Source organism: Lepidochelys kempii, chromosome 1, assembly GCF_965140265.1.
Source record: "Lepidochelys kempii isolate rLepKem1 chromosome 1, rLepKem1.hap2, whole genome shotgun sequence".
NCBI lineage: Eukaryota > Metazoa > Chordata > Testudines > Cheloniidae > Lepidochelys > Lepidochelys kempii.
In genome coordinates this window covers 96,040,832-96,060,156 of record NC_133256.1, presented here as the reverse complement: position 1 = coordinate 96,060,156, position 19,325 = coordinate 96,040,832, and the positions used below count along the sequence as shown (strand labels likewise).

Sequence of the window (19,325 nt, the reverse complement as noted above, 5' to 3'; positions counted from 1 at the left end):
ATCTAATCCTTTGAAGCCTTACATAATATCCTATCCCAGGCTGGCTGGCCCTTTAAGAAGGGTAGGTTTCAACTTCACCTGTGACTGCTCATCTCCCTCAACTGCCTCCAGCTGATACTGTTTGACTGGGGATAAGGTAGTTGGGGTCAGTTATCAGACCCAACTGGGAAGCAGGCCACAGAGGTATGCTGCAGAGGCTGACCCTACCACAATAAAAAAAAAATAAAGTATGCATTTTGCCCAAGCAATAACTAGATAAACACATTCTAACAGACTATTGTATGTACTCTAGACTCATTTCTGTCAAAAATTTGTGGGAGTACAGTTGGCATTTGGAATATATCTAGCTAAGGGGGCAAAAGAACATTAAACTACAAAAAATAAGTGTTTCCTGTTTTTCTCTTGTTTAGATTGTGAGGAGTGACCTCAAAGAACTTAGAGATATAGATCTAAATGGAGCTCCCTATGGATATGTCCCCTTTTGTGACAGTCGCACAGAAATGGATGGATACCGTTTCTGGAAATCAGGGTATTGGGCATCACATCTTGGAAGAAGGAAATACCACATAAGGTAGGAACATTAATTTATATTTTTGGACTATTTGTAGAAATGTTTAAAATTTGGTCTTTTGTCAGTAAGGCATTCAATAACAATCAAATATTGCATTCAATAACAATCAGATATCCTGAGAGAGACAGAAATAAAGCATAAAATCCATGCAAGGTGGATTGATTTAAATCACTTAAGTGGAAAGCTTTGATTTAAGTCATCAATTTTAATCAACTTTTCCATTCGTACTTCAGTTATTTTCCTAAAGAAAGGCTCATTGTCATTGGTTGATATAACCATTAAAACATTTTGATTTATACCTAAATAGAACCTTTATACTACATTTGGTACTTATGATGGTATGCATTTATTTAAACAATTATATAGCTTAATACTTTCAGATTCTTATTAACTGTACATTTTTAGTATGTTAGAAAATGGTGAATGATATATCAAAACATGTTACATATAAACAACTAAATAATTTATTAAACATGGGGATTCACTGTAGTCAGTAAATTAAACTGATCATTTCAGGTTAGCCTGGGGAAAAATTCAACAATCCCTACCTGAAAGTGAGTGGAGCTTAAATTCCTTCTCGCCTGAATCTCTTGAAAATGAGACAAGTCTCCTAAGTTACTTAGGCTGTCCTTCAGACTTTTCAAACTTGTGGATCTGATCCCTTCCCTCCTCATTTTTATTCATAGACTGGAAGAGAGAGAGACCAGTTTTCCTGCTTTTTCAAATCCCAGTCGATTTCTCAACTTTGAGTTGAATTTGAGAATGAATTCGTCCAAATTAAGAAAATATGTTTTGTGCCTGCAGAAAAGGCTGCTGCTGTCAAAAGCTGGTTTAGTATTTCAACAAACTCTGGTTTCAGGTGCTTAGCTAGTGACTTCACCAGTTCAGTGACTTTCTTTAAATCATCAATCAGGAGACATGTATTATTTAAATGGTTCACTCCAGCCATATAATTTTATTATGTTTGGCATGATTGATGGGTGGTGCCCATGTCATAGAAGCATCTTCTTCAGCAGTTAGACACCTGTCCTGGTACTTTGGGTTGAGAATATTGGCAAGAAAATGAGGTGGAGTAAGTACTTGTTCCATCCATTTTTTTTACTGCCTATAATTTAACTTTGTTGTTGGGTATTTCTTTCTTCAGTGTCTCTTGAAGATCTTTCCAAATTTCAACAGCATCAGCAATACAGCAGCAATTTTCTACAGTTTGACACGGCTATGGAAATAGGTTTCCGTTTATTCAGCATATCTTCTATGTTTCTCTTTATTCTGCTGTTGACTACTTAGTCTGTGATAGTTCCATCTATTTTGTCATCATTTTTTCCACAAATGGTCATCAGAATAGTTCAGTTCTTAATAAATAGCTCAGAACAGTCAACCACTGAATTCCACTGTACGTCTTGTGGGAGAATTAGTTTGGGTCCTCCTGCTCTCTTCAGTGAAGCTGAAGCAAAGTGGTTGTTACCGAAGTATTTTGCAATTACAGCAACATTTTCCTTTATTCCCGGAGTTGTACTTAAATATTGGGCTAGACGATTCATCAAATGAGTACTGCACCTATGTTATAAGTTTTTCAGGTTCTCTTCATTATCTTGCTCTAAATTTCTTCCTATCTTTGCTACATTTGCAACACTGCCTGTGACAAAGCTACACACTTCAATTTTTGTTCAGTTAGTTATAGCTTTTGCTTCTACTTCTATTGCTATTTCTTTTAAATATTCTGTTGTATCTGTTGTTTTTGCAAGATAGACAACTCCATATTCTCTTGCCAAACAAACACATATTACTGGATCACTGTGTACATTGTTCCACCCATCAAGACTTAGATTAACAAATTTCCCTTCAGTGTTTTTTGCACACTGTTCAATTTCCTTCTCATACATTGTGTCCAGTAACCTTCCAGCACTCTCTCTTCTGGAAGATGGAAAAGTAGCCTGGTTGTAATGAGAGAACCATATCTAAGGTTGCATTGTGAAGAATTTTGTCCCTTCTTCCCAAAGCGTCCTGCTCCTTCTGCCTTGTTACATAACTCTTATTCTTACAGAAAACAAATGAACTCACAACAATCTAAAACTTCTGTTTGTATAACCCACATATCTTTTAGACTGCAATATTATAGTTGTTTAGAGACGGAAAGGAAGGCAATTGAGAAATTAATGGATTTCTGTTTGCATCTCTGTCTGTGTTCACATGCAAGGAAACAGAGAAAGGCCATTTACTTGAAGTGCTGAGAACCATCCAGAAGCAAGGGCTGGTAGTTTTGGGGCAGATCAGTATTTTTCCATGAGCCAGAGAGTAAGTTTCCATGATGGGTGAAGACACAGATATTCATAATTTGAGAAATGAGCCAATCAGAGTTCAGGTAGGGAGAAGCTATAAAATGGGAGAATGAGCTCACAGGTGGACTCATTGGATGATCTGGATGAGATACATGATGGTGTTCTTGGTGTCAGAGGCTGGGTCCCAACACTTGCAATGCCTTTGCTAGTCTCTTACACCCAGTAGCACAGCCCCTGGTCCCCCCACAGGATCAAGCCCTCAATATGGTACATGATTCACTGTGACATTTATAAAGTTTAACCTCAAACGTTAGTTTTCCCTCTGATTCTCTGTCTCATATAAAAAAACAGCCTTTAACTCAAAGTTTTTGATAGGGGCTTATGGATTCAGTATGTTTCTTTTTATTTAAATGTTAAGAGATTATAATAATTTTAGGCTTAACATTTTTGTATTAAATTCAGATTTCATTTTCAACAGGTTTATTTTTAAGAAAAACTTATAATTTAAATAACACATTAAAATCTGATTAATAAAAAAAATCCAATTAAATTTTTTAATTGATTTTTTTTTATCCACCCTAAATCCATGTGGTAGATTGATTAGCACATGTTGAGTTCACGTCTTATGTTGGGGCTTCAGCTAGTTACTTAAAATAACATTCCTTTAATGCAGACACAGTATTTGTCTCCTTGTCATCAAGTTTTTTCCTGTTTCTAATAGGTACGTCAAAATATGCAAATCTTAATGAATTTTTGTTTTTGTAGTGCCTTGTATGTTGTGGATCTTAAGAAGTTCAGAAAGATTGCTGCAGGAGACAGACTTCGGGGCCAATACCAGGCTCTCAGTCAAGATCCAAACAGTCTATCAAACTTAGATCAGGTATGCAAGAGTTTAATGTCTGCCTGAAGATAAATGACATTTTTTCTTTTCTTTAAAATATTCTTCCTGCTTTTCTCTAATGTTCTCACTGTTTGTGGTTTGCATGTAGACTTAATTACTTCCTTACTATTATAGGAGGAGCTCTCCATAGAAGGTTTTGCAAATGCACTTCTGTGTTGCTATCACATTACAACATTTTTGAGTTGTGATCTGGTTACTAAAGTATAGATAGAATTTCCAGGGGTAGGTATTTTTATTATATTTATTATCAAATAAATTATGTAAATTATGCACATTTTTAGGAAAATAGAATGTCAGGTTATAACTCTCCTACTATCTAATGTGTGTAAATCTTCTCTTTTTGCAGTCTGTGCAATGGAATCCAACCTACCACCCGTCAGTACAAACAGACCAAAATGCAAGGAGAGTTCTAATGGTTGATTTTTGATTTTTGATTTTTGTTGTCAGTCAGCTTTTTAGTGCAAAAAATTCCAAATCTTATTGTTGGCGCACACTTCAGCAGACATGGCATTGTGTAACTGATGGACTAGGCCCAGATGCCCCCTCAGGGAGGCCTCAGGCCACACCTGTCCCAGGAAAGGAACAAGTCCTCCAAGCAGTCTAGAGAGACTGTGCAGGAAGCAGCCAGTCAGGGGGAGGCTAAAAAGGTCTAACCAATCAGAGAGGCTGCAGGGAGCAACCCATCAGGGCCTCAGAGTGCCATATAAAAAGGAGCTGCAGAGGCGGTCAATTCCTTGCTGGAGCCAGAGGAGTCCAGTTGGTGCTTCTGGCTGGCCAAAGGAAACTGAAGCACCATGGACAGATCAGTGCTGGCAGGGACCAGGAGAGCAAAAAGGCTGGCTGGCTGCTGGGACTGAATACAAGACTTCAGCCCTACAGAAAGGGTTGACACATTGCTGAAGGCCAACGCCTCGGGGAGGTGGTCCAGGGAACCGAAAGCAGTTTAGATAAAGGGACACGGCGGCACATGGCTGCTATTCAGAGAGTCCCTGAGCTGGGACCTGGAGTAGTGGGCAGCCCGGGTCACACCCATAGGCCACTGGGCAAGTGGCCTACCATTGGAGAGCAATAAACCCCCAGAAGGGGATCTGAACTACTTAGTAACCCAGCTGGAGAGCTAGGGTCAGAAGGGCCCAGAGAGGGCAAAACCATGGCCTCTAGGAAGGAAGCCCAAGGTCGGGACTGTTTAAAGACTGCAGACACACCTGACCACAAGGGGTACAATGAAAAAAGTTTCAGGAAAACTGACTTAGAGGAAGGATCCAAAGAAGAGGACCTCGGTCTCCCACTACCAGGAGTCAGCTCCCAAAGGCCTGGATCTCCCACTAAGTATACAGTGTCAGAGGCCTCAGCCTGTTGACTCAGTACCATGGAGGCAAAGGACTCTTCTTCTGGTACCGATGTGGCTGTGAGATCCCTGAGCACTTAGGGGAAACGTGACTCCAGTAGGCTACAGTACCATCTGTGAAGGACAGGGAGGTCCAGGACAGTCTTCTAGCATGGCACCATCTACATCAGGCTTACCAATGGTGCTGTCTCACTCCGCTCCATCAGTACTGGTGAAATTGCAGCACCAGGCACCTTCGGCCCTGGCACCTACGTGCTTCAAATCAATTGGCACTGTCAACCTCAACTGCTACATTGGTACCAACATACTTGGTACTGCAGGAATTTTGCTACTCCAGGCCCTTGTCAGTGTTAGATGAGCCATAGTCCCCACTGTTTATGGGTACCAAACGACTCTCAGTACCAAGACTCCAGTCTCTGGATTACCATTGCTACCATTGGATTCTCTGCCCTTTTCTATTACCTCCCCTCATTCTGGACATTGAGGAGAATGAAGGAGACATTCAATCTATCAGTGGGGGGTTCCTCTCCATATCATTACAGGAACCCATATTTTGACAAGAATCCTTGTCCACGTCAGGGATGGTAGAATAAGTCCTGTGTACCACCTCCACTCCTATATGAGACTCCCCCCTCCCACCCACCCCCTGCCCGAGTGGCCATACTGGTATCCTTGGGCAGCAGTTTGCCAGACCTCTGGTTTTATTGCACCAGGAGAGTAGGGCTGCGAAGAGGAACAGCGTGGAGACATCAACCGGTGCCAACTGGTGCTGGGATGACTGGTGCCGGGAGCGGGACCTCCACAGTGTCAGGGACCAGTGCCATGACAGGGAGCGGTGATGAGAGTGGGAGCATTGACATGAGTCTGACCGGTGCTGTGAGCCAGTGTCTCCAGGACTCCGAGCGATGTCTTCTCTCCGGTGGCCTCGGAGATGCAGGTGGATGCATCATCGTGGGCTTGCCTTGAGACAGTGCTGCATGCTACGGAACTGGAGGCTTCTCTTGTGGGGCCAGGGACCATGGTGCTGTCATGGCGATTAATTCCCTCACAGCCTCAAAGGTGTCCAGGGTGGATGGTAGTTCCACCTCTACCACCTGGCTCAGGGAGTCCAACAGCACCGAACTCGACGGTCCCCTTTGTGGGGCCAAAGTCGATGGTGCCATCTCCTGAGCTTTTGATGCCTGGTGCTCCTCCACGCGACACCGCAGTGGCACTCTCCAGTAAAGCAGGTCTTGGTGCCGGAGATAGTCTCCTGTCCTGCTTCCGGTGCCACTTCTGTGGCACTGGGGAGTGAGACTGGGCTGGATAGATTCCACCAGCTTTGGTGCCAGGGAGCGATGGTGCCAAGGGTCTCTGGGCCCAGAGTCTTTCCTCAGCCCCGCTTCTCTAATGGAAGCTGGAGCGCTCTGCACTGACGAACTCAGTGCCGGGTCCTGCAGCCCCATGGTGGGCTGCAGTCTCAGTGCCATCTCCATAAGGAGCTGTTTTAAATGAAAGTCCCACTCCTTTTTAGTTCTGGGATGGAACCCTTTGCAAATCTTGCACCGTTCAGACACTTAAGACAAGAGTTGTGGGGGTCGGCCGTTGGCATGGGCTTGTGGCAAAACATGCAGGTCTTGAAACCTTGAGATCGAGGCATGCCCCAAGGGGAGAATAGAAAGATGGGGTGGGAGGAAAGAACCCCCCACTACTAACTAACTTAACTATAAACTACAAACACTATTAAAACTACAACTATTAAAAAAAGCTAGGAGAACAAGGCGAGTACTTGCAAGAGCAAGCCACCACAGTTCTAATGACTATCACTTGTGGTAAGAGGAAGCTGAGGAGGCGCCAGGTCGGCAGGGTCATATATTGAGCACCATGGAGGCACCACTCTAGGGGGCTTCACAGTCAACCTGATGGGTGCTGCTAGGGGAAAAACTTTCTGACAACTGGAATCGACATGAGCAAGCACTCAAAGAAGAACACAAGTTGCTGGACATTCTACAGTCAGCAACACCAACCAAAATTGTGCTACGTATCAGAGAGGTGCTTTCGGATCTGACAGAGACTGTTTGGCAGACTCCAGTAATAGTAACACCAACTTGCAAATGGTCTGATAAAAAATACATCCCCACCAAGGGCTTTGAATTTTTATTTGCTCACTCACTATCGAATTCTCAGAATATAAGAATGGCTGTACTGGGTCAGACCAAACCCAGGATCCTGTCTTCCGATGGTGGCCAATGCCAGGTGCCCCAGAGGGAATGAACAGAACAGGTAATCAAGTGAACCATCCCCTGTCACAGCTTCTGGCCAACAGATGCTAGGGACACTATCCCTGCCCATCCTGGTTAATAGCCATTGATTGACCTATCTTCCATGAACTTATCTAGTTCTTTTTTGAACCCTGTTATAGTCTTGGCCTTCACAACATCCTCTGGCAAAGAGTTCCGCAGGTTGACTGTGTATTGTGTGAAGAAATACTTCCTTCTGTTTGTTTTAAACCTACTGCCTATTTCATTTGGTGACCCCTAGTTCTTGTGTTATGAGAAGGAGTAAATAACACTTCCCTATTTGCTTTCTCCACAACAGTCATCGTCATCTCTTTTCCAAGCTGAAAAGCCCCAGCCTTATTAATCTCTCCTCATACCCCTAATCTTTTTTGTTGCCCTTTTCTAATTGTTCTAATTGTACCTTTTCCAATTCCAGTATATCTTTTTTGAGATGGGGTGACTAGATGTGCATGCAGTATTCAAGATGTTGGCGTATCATGGACTTATATAGAGGCAATATGTCTTCTTATCTATCCCTTTCTTAATGATTCCCAACATTCTGTTCTCTTGAGAGGGCCTTCCCTCTTATCCCATGGCAGCCAACTTTGCTTAAGATCCTTTGGTGAGGGACCTTGTCAAAGGCTTTCTGAAAATCTGAGTACACTATATCCACTGGATCCCCCTTGTTCACATGTTTGTTGACCCGCCCCCCCCAAAGAATTGTAGTAGATTGATGAGGCATGATTTCCCTTTACAAAAACCATGTTGACTCTTCCCCAACAAATCATGTTCATCTGTGTGTCTGATCATTCTTTTCTTTACTATAGTTTCAACCAATTTGCCAGGTACTGAGGTTAGGCTTACTGGCCTGTAATTGCCTGGGTCGCCTCTGGAGCCTTTTAAAAAAATTGGTGTCACATTAGCTGTCCTCCAGTCATCTGGTACTGGTAAACCCCTTTAAAATCCCTCCTGGCCAGAGGAAAAATCCTCTCACCTGTAAAGGGTTAAGAAGCTAAAGGTAACCTCGCTGGCACCTGACCAAAATGACCAATGAGGAGACAAGATACTTTCAAAAGCTGGGAAGAGGAAGAGAAACAAAGGGTCTGTGTCTGTCGGTATACTGCTTTTGCCAGGGATAGACCAGGAATGGAGACTTAGAACTTTTAGTAAGTAATCTAGCTAGGTATGTGTTAGATTATGATTTCTTTAAATGGCTGAGAAAAGAACTGTGCTGAATAGAATGACTATTTCTGTCTGTGTGTCTTTTTTGTAACTTAAGGTTTTGCCTAGAGGGATTCTCTATGTTTTGAATCTAATTACCCTGTAAGATATCTACCATCCTGATTTTACAGAGGTGATTCCTTTACTTCTATTTCTATTAAAAGTCTTCTTGTAAGAAAACTGAATGCTTTTTCATTGTTCTCAGATCCAAGGGTTTGGGTCTGTGGTCACCTATGCAAATTGGTGAGGATTTTTACCAAACCTTTCCCAGGAAGTGGGGTGCAAGGGTTGGGAGGATTTTGGGGGGAAAAGACGTGTCCAAACTACGTTTCCCAGTAAACCCAGTTAGAGTTTGGTGGTGGCAGTGGCTATTCCAAGGGCAAAGGATAAAATTAATTTATACCTTGGGGAAGTTTTAACCTAAGCTGGTAAAAGTAAGCTTAGGAGGTTTTCATGCAGGTCCCCACATCTGTACCCTAGAGTTCAGAGTGGGGGAGGAACCTTGACAGGTACAGAAGCTGATTTAAATGATAGGTTACAGACTAGAGTTAGTAGTTCTGCAATTTCACATTTGACTTCCTTCAGAACTCTTGGGTGAATACCATCAGGTCCTAGTGACTTACTACTGTTTAGTTTATCAGTTTTTCCAAAACCTCAATCTGGGACAGTTCCTCAGATTTGTCACCTAAAAAGAATGGCTCAGATTTGGAAATCTCCCTCGCATCCTCAGCTGTGAAGACCAATGCAAAGAATTCATTTAGTTTCTCTGCAGTGGCCTTATCATCTTTGACTGCTCCTTTAGCACCTTGATCGTCCAGTAGCCCCACTGGTTGTTTAGCAGGTTGTTACCTACTTCTGATGTACTTAAAACATTTTTGCTATTACTTTTTCAGTCTTTGACTAGCTGTTCTTCAAATTCTTTTTTAGCCTTCCTAATTATATTTTTACACTTCATTTGTCAGCGTTTATGCTCCTTTCTGTTTTTCTCACTAGGATTTAACTTCCACTTTTTAAAGGATGCCTTTTTGTCTCTCAATGCTTTTTTTACTTTGTTGTTTAGCCACAGTGGCACTTTTTTGGTCCTCTTACTGTGTATTTAATTTGGGGAATACATTTAAGTTGAGCCTCTATTATGGATCTTTAAAAAGTTTTCAGGTAGCTTTCAGGGATTTCACTTTTGGTACTGAACCTTTTAATTTCTGTTTAACTAACTACCTCATTTTTGTGTAGTTTCCTTTTCTGAAATTAAATGGTACCATGGTGGGCTGCTTGGTGTTTTCCCCCCCAGCAGGGATGTTAAATGTAATTATATTATGGTCACTATTACCAAGCGGTCCAACTATATTCACCTCTTGAGCCAGATCCTGTGCTCCACTTAAGACTAAATCAAGAATTGTCTCTCCTCTTGTTGCGTGGATATGGTGCCTCTCCTTTGGTGGTGGATATGGTGAATGATCAAGGGAAACAAACACCATATCAAGTGGACTTTGTATGACAAAGTTCAGAAGTGTCTGGACTTTTTTGACAGAAGTCCTATTCATCTGTCACCCTGTAGTTTCAGATTGTGAATTACCAGGCTATCATGGCAAAATATAATTACAAACGCTACACAAAATTTACTGCTTTTATTGAGCATCTTCCACTGGAACAAAGAGAAATTTCAGGCCATCATTGCTGAGGAACAGATACTGGCAAGGACATGCCTTCAAGCATCCCTAGATATGGCATAAACCATGGCTCATTCCATCTCTGTGGAGGTAGTTATGCACAGGGCATCCTGGGTCCAACTGTCTGGCTTTCCCAGAGAGGTCCAGAGTACTGTAGAGAACCCTCCCCTTGGTTGTCTGAAGTTGTTTTCAGAGAATACAAATGAGTCCCTGCAACACTTAGACTCCCTGGTGACTGCACAATTTCTGAGAAGTTAAACCCCTCTGAACAAAAGAAAATTTAGGTCACAAATCACCCAGAGATCCCATCCAATCCAGTTCTGAGGATTTCACAGACCCACAGAACCCCCAGGAAAAAACCAAGGTCTCATCTGGTATCACAGGAGTTCCAATACTCGAGAGAGCTGTCAGTGTCAGATGAACCAGAGACCCTTTTGTTGTCAGGCACCAAGTGCCTCATGGTACCGAGACCTCGGTCTCTGAGTGGCCACTCTGTAGCAAAGGACTCTCCTCCATCCTCGTTGGTTGCTCCCCCATGGGAGGATCTGGAAGAAGAAGAAGAGGATTCCCAGTTGGCCTCCTCAATTTCTGCTAGGGGTTGTCCTACATATTCCTTCAGGAATCCATTCTCACACAGGGAGGATTTTGTGGCACATCAAACATGGTGGACTGCTCCCTTATGGACCCTTGCAATGGCCACATTGGGATCCGTTATCTGCCTGTCAGTAAGGCTGCATATCTGTCACGGAAGTCATGGATTCAGTGACTTTCTGCGACCTCCATGACTTCTGCAGTGGCCAGTGTGGCTGACCTCAGGGCGACCTGAGCAGCTGGCCACAGCCATACCAGCCTCTGCTTGGTGATCCCTGGCTGCTGACCCCAGGGACTGCCCAAGCAGCGGCTGGTGGGGCTGGCCTCGGGGGGGCCCCCCAGAGCAGCAATGCCCTGGGGACCCCTCAGCTAAGATTTAGTCAGGGGTATTTATAGTAAAAGTCATGGACAGGTCATGAGCTGTGAATTTTTGTTTATTGCCCATGACCTGTCCATGACTTTTATTAAAAATACACGTGACTCAATCATAGCCTTACCTATCTGCAACAATTTGATAAATTACAGTACTGTCCCTTAGGGAAACCGGGATTCCATATCTTCCTCCTACTTTTCCAAGGCAGGAGGAGATGTTTGAGGAGTTGGAGGCTAGGACAGATGAGGAAGTCAGCCCTCAAGCTCCTATTTAATCACCGTTGCTGGATGAGGTGCTCATGCTTCCCCGCTCCTTCCATTGCCAACTACTTCAGACAATTCCAGGACCTCAATAGAAGGGTGGCACACATTCTGCAGATCCTTCTGGAGGAGGTCAAAGATGAGTAGTATAGGCTTCACCTTCCAAGCAACACCTTCCAGATTGGTGCTACCTATTAATGAGACTCTCATGGATCTGGCTAAGATGGTATGGAAGTTGCTGGCCACTATTCCACCAATGTGCAAAAGGGTGAGTAAGGTGTATTATGTGTTGCCTAAAGATTCTGAGTTTTGGTTTTCCCATCTTCCACCTAACTCTCTTGCGGTGGATGCTGTGAATGAGAGGGGTTGACAGCAATTCTTGAGGGCTATCCTCTTATACCAAGGATCAGAAGTTACTGGATCTCTTTTGGCAAAAGCTTACTTGTCCACCACCTTGAAGTTCTGGATTGCAAACTATCAGGTGACCATAGTCAAATATAACTTCACTAATTACAACAGCCTCATGGCCTTTATTGAAGATCTGCCACATGACTGCAGGGAACAATTCCAGTCTATTGTTGCAGAGAGTCCGTTCTTTTGTCCAGAATGGCCTTCCAGCCATCCTTAGATACTGCAGATTCTGCTGCCAGATCCATTTCCATGGTAGTGGTTATGCACAGGGCACCCTGGCTTCAGTTTTCAGGGTTTTCTAGAGAGGTCCAAAGCACAGCCGAGGACCTCCCCTTTGATGGCCACAGACTCTTTTCTGAGACCATGAATGATTCTCTGGACACACTTAAGGACTCTAGGGCTACCATATGTTCCTTGGGATATTTATGGACCTACAAGCAAGAAGTGTTTCAGTAGGTCACAGATTTCCCAGAGATTACGCCCTGCTCAGTTCCCAGGGTGCTAAAGATCTTCATAACTCCCCAGAAAGAGAGACAGGTTTCAGAGGAAGAGGGCCGCCCTCAATCACCTAAACAGCAGTTTTGATGGGTTTAGTAGAGGATTTGACTCCTCCCATTTCTCTATAGTTGTACCCTTTAGCCCACTTCCCTCCCTTTGGGGACTATTTTGTCCCTTTCCACTAGGCTTGGGAGTGAATCACCATGGACCAATACAGGCCATAACATACACCCTCCAGTTTTTGTCACTCCCTCTCCTTTCTCATGAGCTTCTACTAAGGCAGGATGTGGAGACTCTCTCTTCTGGCTAGAAGCAAGAGATCCAGTCCTTTCCCCTCACAGGGGCAAGAGGTTCTACTTGAAATACTTCCTCGTACTGAAAAAGGACAGAAGTTGAAGGCCAATCTTAAATCTAAGACAGCTGAACGAGTTCGTGAAGCCTCAGAAGTTCAGGATGGCTAGCAATTTTAATTCCTGTTCTAGAGGAAGGGGATTGTTTTCATCCCTCGACCTGCAAGATTCCTACTTCTATATAGTCATACTCCCATCGCACAGGAAATACCTATGATTCACCATAGACCAAGATCATTTCCAGTACCAAGTGCTTTCTTTCAGTATATCTTCAGTGCCAAGGGTGTTCTTGAAGATTTTAGTAGTAGTGGCAGCTTACCTTTGACAAAAAGCTTACCTTTGACAAAAAGCAATTTTCCCCGTACCTTGACAACTGGCATCTCAAAGGCCACTCTTTCAAGGCATTGTCATCCGCTCAGAAGGTCCTTGCTCTGTTCTGGGAGTTGGGGCCTACAGCTGAATATAAAGAAATTCATATTTCTTTATATTCAGCTGTAGGTGCAAGGAATTCAGCTGTAGGTGCAAGGAATTCAGTTTATAGACTTCTGACTTACCACAACAAGAAATGTTGCCATTAATATTCCAGAGCGGGGATCGGACAGCACTCCTTGGGAGATACTCTTCTCTTTCCTTGGGATGAAGGCTTCCTGTATGCCTTTCCCCCATTTCCTCTTCTGATAAAGGTCCTGTTGAAGGTAAAAGGGGACAAAGCAAACATCATTCTGATTACCCTTAGCTGGCCCAGGCATATGTGATACCCTTACTTGTTGACGCTGGTGGTTTGTCAACCTATGACCCTTTTGGTCATTCCTTGACTTCTGTCACAGAACGAGGGTCGCACTCTCCATCCTAATCTGTGGACCCTGTGACTCAAAGCGTGGCTCCCGCATGGTTCCAGCGCATAGAAGCATCTTGCTCTAAGGAGTTGAGGAAGGTGGCATTACACAGTAGAAAGGATGCTACTCATCACACCTACTTTCAGAAACGGAAGAGGTTTCAGATCTGGTGCCAACCCAGGGGAATCCACCCTGCTATGTCCACCCTACTACTGGTGTTAAAATACCTGTTATCCCTAAAGAAATCAAGCCTTTCTGTTAGCTTGCTGAATGTTCAGCTAGCAGCGATTGCAATCTTTCACCAGCAGGTAGAGGGCTGTTCAGTCTTCTCCCACGCTATTACAAAGCGGTTCCTTAAAGACGTTATGAACCTCTTCCTGCAACCTAGATCCCCCACTCCACTAATGGGACCTAAATTTGGTGTTAAAAGGGCTGACTAGACCACCGTTTGAACCTGTGGCCACCTGCTCATTGACTCATGTTTCCATGAAGATGGTGTGCCTTATCGCCGTTACTTCAGCGAGAAGCAGAGGGAAAACAGCAGTGCTGATGGCTCATCCCCTTTTCACAGTATTCTTCCTGGCCAAGATCACGCTGACACTGCATTCAATGTTCATCCCTAATGTGTCTTCTGCTTTCCACTGAATCAACTCATTCAAGCTTCCAGCGTTTCATCCTAAACCTCATGCAGATAACAGAGAGACGATCCTCCATATGCTTGATGTGAGAAGAGTCATGGCCTTCTACTTGACTAGGACAAAGGCCTTTAGGAAATCCAAGAAACTTTCATCTCCCTTGCGAAAAGGTCAAAAGGTACAGCTAGCTCAGCTCACTGACTCTCAAAGTGTGTCTCTGGCTGTATTAAACTCTGCTACCAACTGCGTGCAGAAGCACCCCCATCTTCAATACGCATGCATTCAACGAGGTCATTGTCCTCGTCCATTGCCCTCGCCAAGGGTATCCCTATATCAGAAATCAGCAGAGCTGCTACTTGGGCATCTGCTCATACTTTTGCTGAACACTATGCCATCTTGGGGGATTTGGTTACATATGCCCAGTTCAGCACCACGGTTGGGCATCTTTGTCAGATGTGACTTCCAGCCTCCACTGCTGGATACTGCTCTGGAGTCACCTATAATGGAGCACCCACAGGGTCACTATTCGAAAAAGAAGTAGTTACCTTGTGCAGTAACGATGGTTCTTTGAGAAGTGTATCCCTATTGGTGCTCCACGACCCACCATCCTCCCCTCTACTCAGAGTTTCACGAATGAACTCTGCAGTACAGACGGAACTGAGAGGGAAATGCTTGCACATGCTGGCTAGCCTCATGGCAGGTGAGGAGCCGGCACATATTGATATTCTTTGATCTGCAGCGTGGGGGCACATACATACCTACAGTGGAGCACCCAGTACTATCTTCTGTTCTGAAGCTCTCCTTCCTCCCAGGAAACTGCTTAGAAGTCACCTGAAGTGGAGCACCCATAGGGTCATTTCTCAAAGAAGGAAAAGAGGTTATTCACCTTGTGCAGTAACTGCAGTTCTTCAAGATGTGTCCCTATGGTTTCTCCACTACCCACCCTTCCTTCCCCTCTCCTTCAGACTGTTCTGTGGAGACATTTGGGTGAAGGAGGAACTAAGGGTGGTTCACATATGCATCCCTATATAGGCTTATTATCCAGCCTATATAGGAGGCATAGGACACATCCGTGGGCCAAACAGGCATGTCTAGCAGATAAATCTCTGATCAAGGACTCAAGGGGGGCACCTGAAGCAGAGCACCCATATCCATTTACAAGTAATGAGAATGATAAAGAAATGCATACAGTTTTTAAGAGGAAATGTTTCCTTTATGAAAATGAGAATTGCATTTCTATTAAAGCTGAGGCAGTACCGTAACCTCTCTTTAAAGTGAAGTAGGACATCAAACTGTACCTGCGAAGATTCTGTCATACTGTAAACCAAAATAAAGAACAGTTTTTAGAAGTGGTTTTGGTGTCTGAAAGGTCTTAGTTTCAACTGATTAAACAACTCTTTGAGAGAATGAGAAGTCTGATACTGTGATGGAAATAACAGCCTTGCTGTTGCAACAGTTATTTCTCTTTGCCATGACTATTTTCTTTTACTTGGCCTTCTAGAAGTAGTAAGGCAGTTTTTATAGATAAGGCATTCTTCTGAAAGGATAACCAATTGAATTGACTTTTATGTTTAATAACACAGCTTCAATAATCTGCTTTAAACCATGCAAGTGGTGAATAGCTATCTGTACGCTACTACCCTTCTAATCTTTATAACCTTGCAGCACCCTCCATTTGTACATTCACAAACTTTTTCTCACTGAAGAATTCTGATTCCATTTAGAAAGTCAGTGAGGTGCAGTAGAGGAACAATCTGGTTTTACTTGAATTTGAGAAGGTAACGGTCCACTTATTAGATCTCCTCAAGTTCATGAAACTTTTTTTGCAAAATAGCAAACATTAAATTTAAGTTAATATGTAACTAAGTATATCTTGATACTTGACACAGACTTAGTATAATCTTTACATGTTGTTGTCTAAACACACCCAGTAATTTTAGATACATATTTTAAAATGCATTAGATCTTTTACAAATCAAGTACAAATATGTGATTTTATTCTCTCCTGTTTATAATACATTATGAATGGTCAAGAAAATAAAAATATTTATGACTCTAGTAGTGCTTGGAGATGGAGATTTACATGTTCAAATATAAACACAGTGGGTATGTGCAAAATTGCTTATCAGTAGATGCAACAGTAGCATCTATATTTTTTTAACTTTGGACCGGACTATCTGAAGATATATTGTGCAAGGCTGGCTTTGTAATTTTGGGTGATCTCACACTTATTCTTAGATCCTGTTCCCTACACACTCAACAAACCATGGGCATTAACATCATTAGTTATATATATTGTGACAGACCCAGACCAGTGGGGTACAGGAGTCTGGTAGAAGGCAAATATTCTGGCCACTGGGTGAATAGTTTTCTGCTCCCTGAGTGACCAGAGCAGGGGCTGCCCTAGAGCAATCCTAAAGCTAGAACCAATTAAGACAGGCAAGCTAATCAAGACACCTGGAGCCAATTAAGAACTTTCTAGAATTAATTATGGCAGGCAGGCTAATCGGGACACGTGGTTTAAAAAGGACCTCCCATCAGTTTTTAGGGGGGCGCGTAAGGGGCTGGGAGTGAGAGGACGTGCTGCCAGAGGACGGAGGAGTACAAGCGTTATCAGACACCAGGAGGAAGGTCCTGTAGTGAGGATAAAGAAGGTGTTGGGAGGAGGCCATGGGGAAGTAGCCCAGGAAGTTGTAGCTGTCACGCAGGTATTACAGGAGACACTCTAGACAGCTGCAATCCACAGGGCCTTGGGCTGGAATCCGGAGTAGAGGGTTCCCCCCAAACCTCCCAACTCTTGATCAGACACAGGAGGAATTGACCTGGACTGTGGGTTCCACCAGAGGGGAGGTCTCTGGGCTGTTCCCCGACCTACATGGTGGATCAGCAGACACTGTGGGGGGTTTTCTTCTTTTTTTCCCCATGCTGGCCAGTGATGAGGTTATCTGAGTGAACAGCAGATTTGGGCCACAAAAGTGGCCAAACTGAGGGCTGCCGTGAATCTCTGAGGCAAGCAAATCCACCAATAAGCGCAGGACCCATGAAGGTAGAGGAGGAACTTTGTCACTATATATATATATATACACACACAATATGTATATATTGTAATATTAATGTATTAATGTATTATCTGCACCACATATATATTAGTATGCATTAAGTACAAATATTATAGCAGTTATAGACTCTAAATTGGCCTACACCTTTAATATAATCGTGTTCTCTGATGCTAAGTACCCCCATAACACCTTGCATTAGTTGAAGTAAGATCTGACTTAAGTAGATAGGAAAATTGTCAGGATCAGGACATATGATTATTTTACTATAGCAATAGTTAGCGATGTATTCTCACAGGCCAACACTGCAGTGTCCCAAATGAAGAGGACAAGACGTGATTGTTCTATACATGTCAAACCAAGAAGGTGACTTCACACACCCCTTGCTACTTGGAATGCATGTATTCAGAACAAAGATAAGGGGTACACCATGGTACCAGAAAAAAAAAGGTAGAAAGCTGATTGGTTAAATCTAGTTTCATATGATGTATACCAGGGGCAGGCAAACTTTTTGGCCTGACGGCCACATCTATGTGGGAAAATTGCATGCAGGGTCATGAATGTAGGGCTGGAGCAGGGGGTTGGGGTGTGGGAGGGGGTGTGGTATGCAGAAAGGGGCTCAGGGCAAGGGGTTGGGGTGCAGGAAGGGTGCGGGGTGCACCACTGGGCTGACAATCTATAGTTAGCCCACCCCTGATGTATACAGTACCATTTACTTGTAAACAGGTAGAGTATAAAAAGGTGGCTTTAGGGATATAACTTTGGGAACACACCTTCTATGTAATGTGAATGTTACCGTGATGCATGAGACCGCTTCCCTGAGACTGGTGTCATATAGAACCCTTTTCCTGTGCTATATTATTATTGGTTTATAGCAATACACCTAACTAACACTGGTTATCTGGTCTCAAGTATATTTCATAATGAACCAAAGGGTGATCAAGCAATTGACTGTACAGTTTATCAACAATAGGCATCTACAATCCATTGTGTAAAGATGAGTTAAAAACAAGGAAATTTGAGTGAGGAGAAGAGCATAGGAAAGACTTATTACTTTTACCATTTTCAAAATAGCCCTCTGGAGTCTGCTTTTCTTTTAAAAAAATAAAAAGTAAATAGGTTCTAGAATGCAGTATTAGCATTGTGCTCTTGAAAGGAGTTTAAGAAAAATTGTTTTGGAAGTTTGGGGAATGGGAAGTGATTCAGTTATGCTTTGATAATTTCATAGAATCTAATTCTACAACCTTTATATTGGGTAGCACTTACCGTGAATAAGGTTGCAGAAGCAGACTCATAAATATCAGGTAGAAGCAGTATCACTTGCATCAAATATCAGAACATGAATTGAATCTAAGAGAGGACCACACATTATGGCAACACAAGGAAAATTTCCGTACTCATATTGTAATTAACAGATGGGACTGGATACCAAAGACTTTAGCAGTTATTAACCAATTTGAAAAACAAGTAGACAGGCACTTAGAGAGAAACTTAGTGAATAAAAATACTTCACAGAAATGGGAACAGAGATAGGTGTTTTTTGCCATCTCCTTCAAGTAGTAGTGTTATAATTCAGTTTTTGGTAACTGGTTATTGGCATATCAAAATTCAAGGTTACTAATTTTGTGATTGGTTAAATAATTTGTGCAGGATCTTCCCAATAACATGATTCATCAGTTGGCCATTAAGACTCTCCCTCAAGAATGGCTCTGGTGTGAAACCTGGTGTGACGATGAATCCAAGAAAAAGGCTAAAACAATTGATTTGGTAAGTCAATTAAGGGTTGATGAAAATGTCATTTTATTAACCCAAGTTTCTTCAATTTTCACAAGATATGAAATTTAGTTCTGTACTCATATACAAGACCCCATCAGTTCTGATGGTATCACTCGCTGAGTGACATGGAGGCAGCAATGCTGGGAAGTTCTGAAACACAAACTCCTCTTGTATAAGTGGCTGAAGCCCAGTAATATGCTTCCTTTCCTCTCAGAGCAGCTATAGCTCTTTTCCCAATTTTTGGCTTAATTTGCAGCTTCAACTTTGGAGGCTGCTGGGTGATAGTGGATAATA

The 19,325-nt window shown here is 42.9% G+C and overlaps 1 protein-coding gene across 2 annotated transcripts in view; it reads left to right on the top strand.

Moving 5' to 3' along the window:
* UGGT2 (UDP-glucose glycoprotein glucosyltransferase 2) overlaps positions 1–19,325 on the top strand; it is a 301,272-nt gene that overhangs the window by 268,238 nt on the left and 13,709 nt on the right. For both annotated transcript variants that reach the window (XM_073348024.1, XM_073348019.1), the window contains exons 35-37: positions 411–571; positions 3,616–3,730; positions 18,906–19,022. In XM_073348024.1, the coding sequence (XP_073204125.1) occupies positions 411–571; positions 3,616–3,730; positions 18,906–19,022 (393 nt within the window). The remainder of the gene's footprint in view (positions 1–410; positions 572–3,615; positions 3,731–18,905; positions 19,023–19,325) is intronic.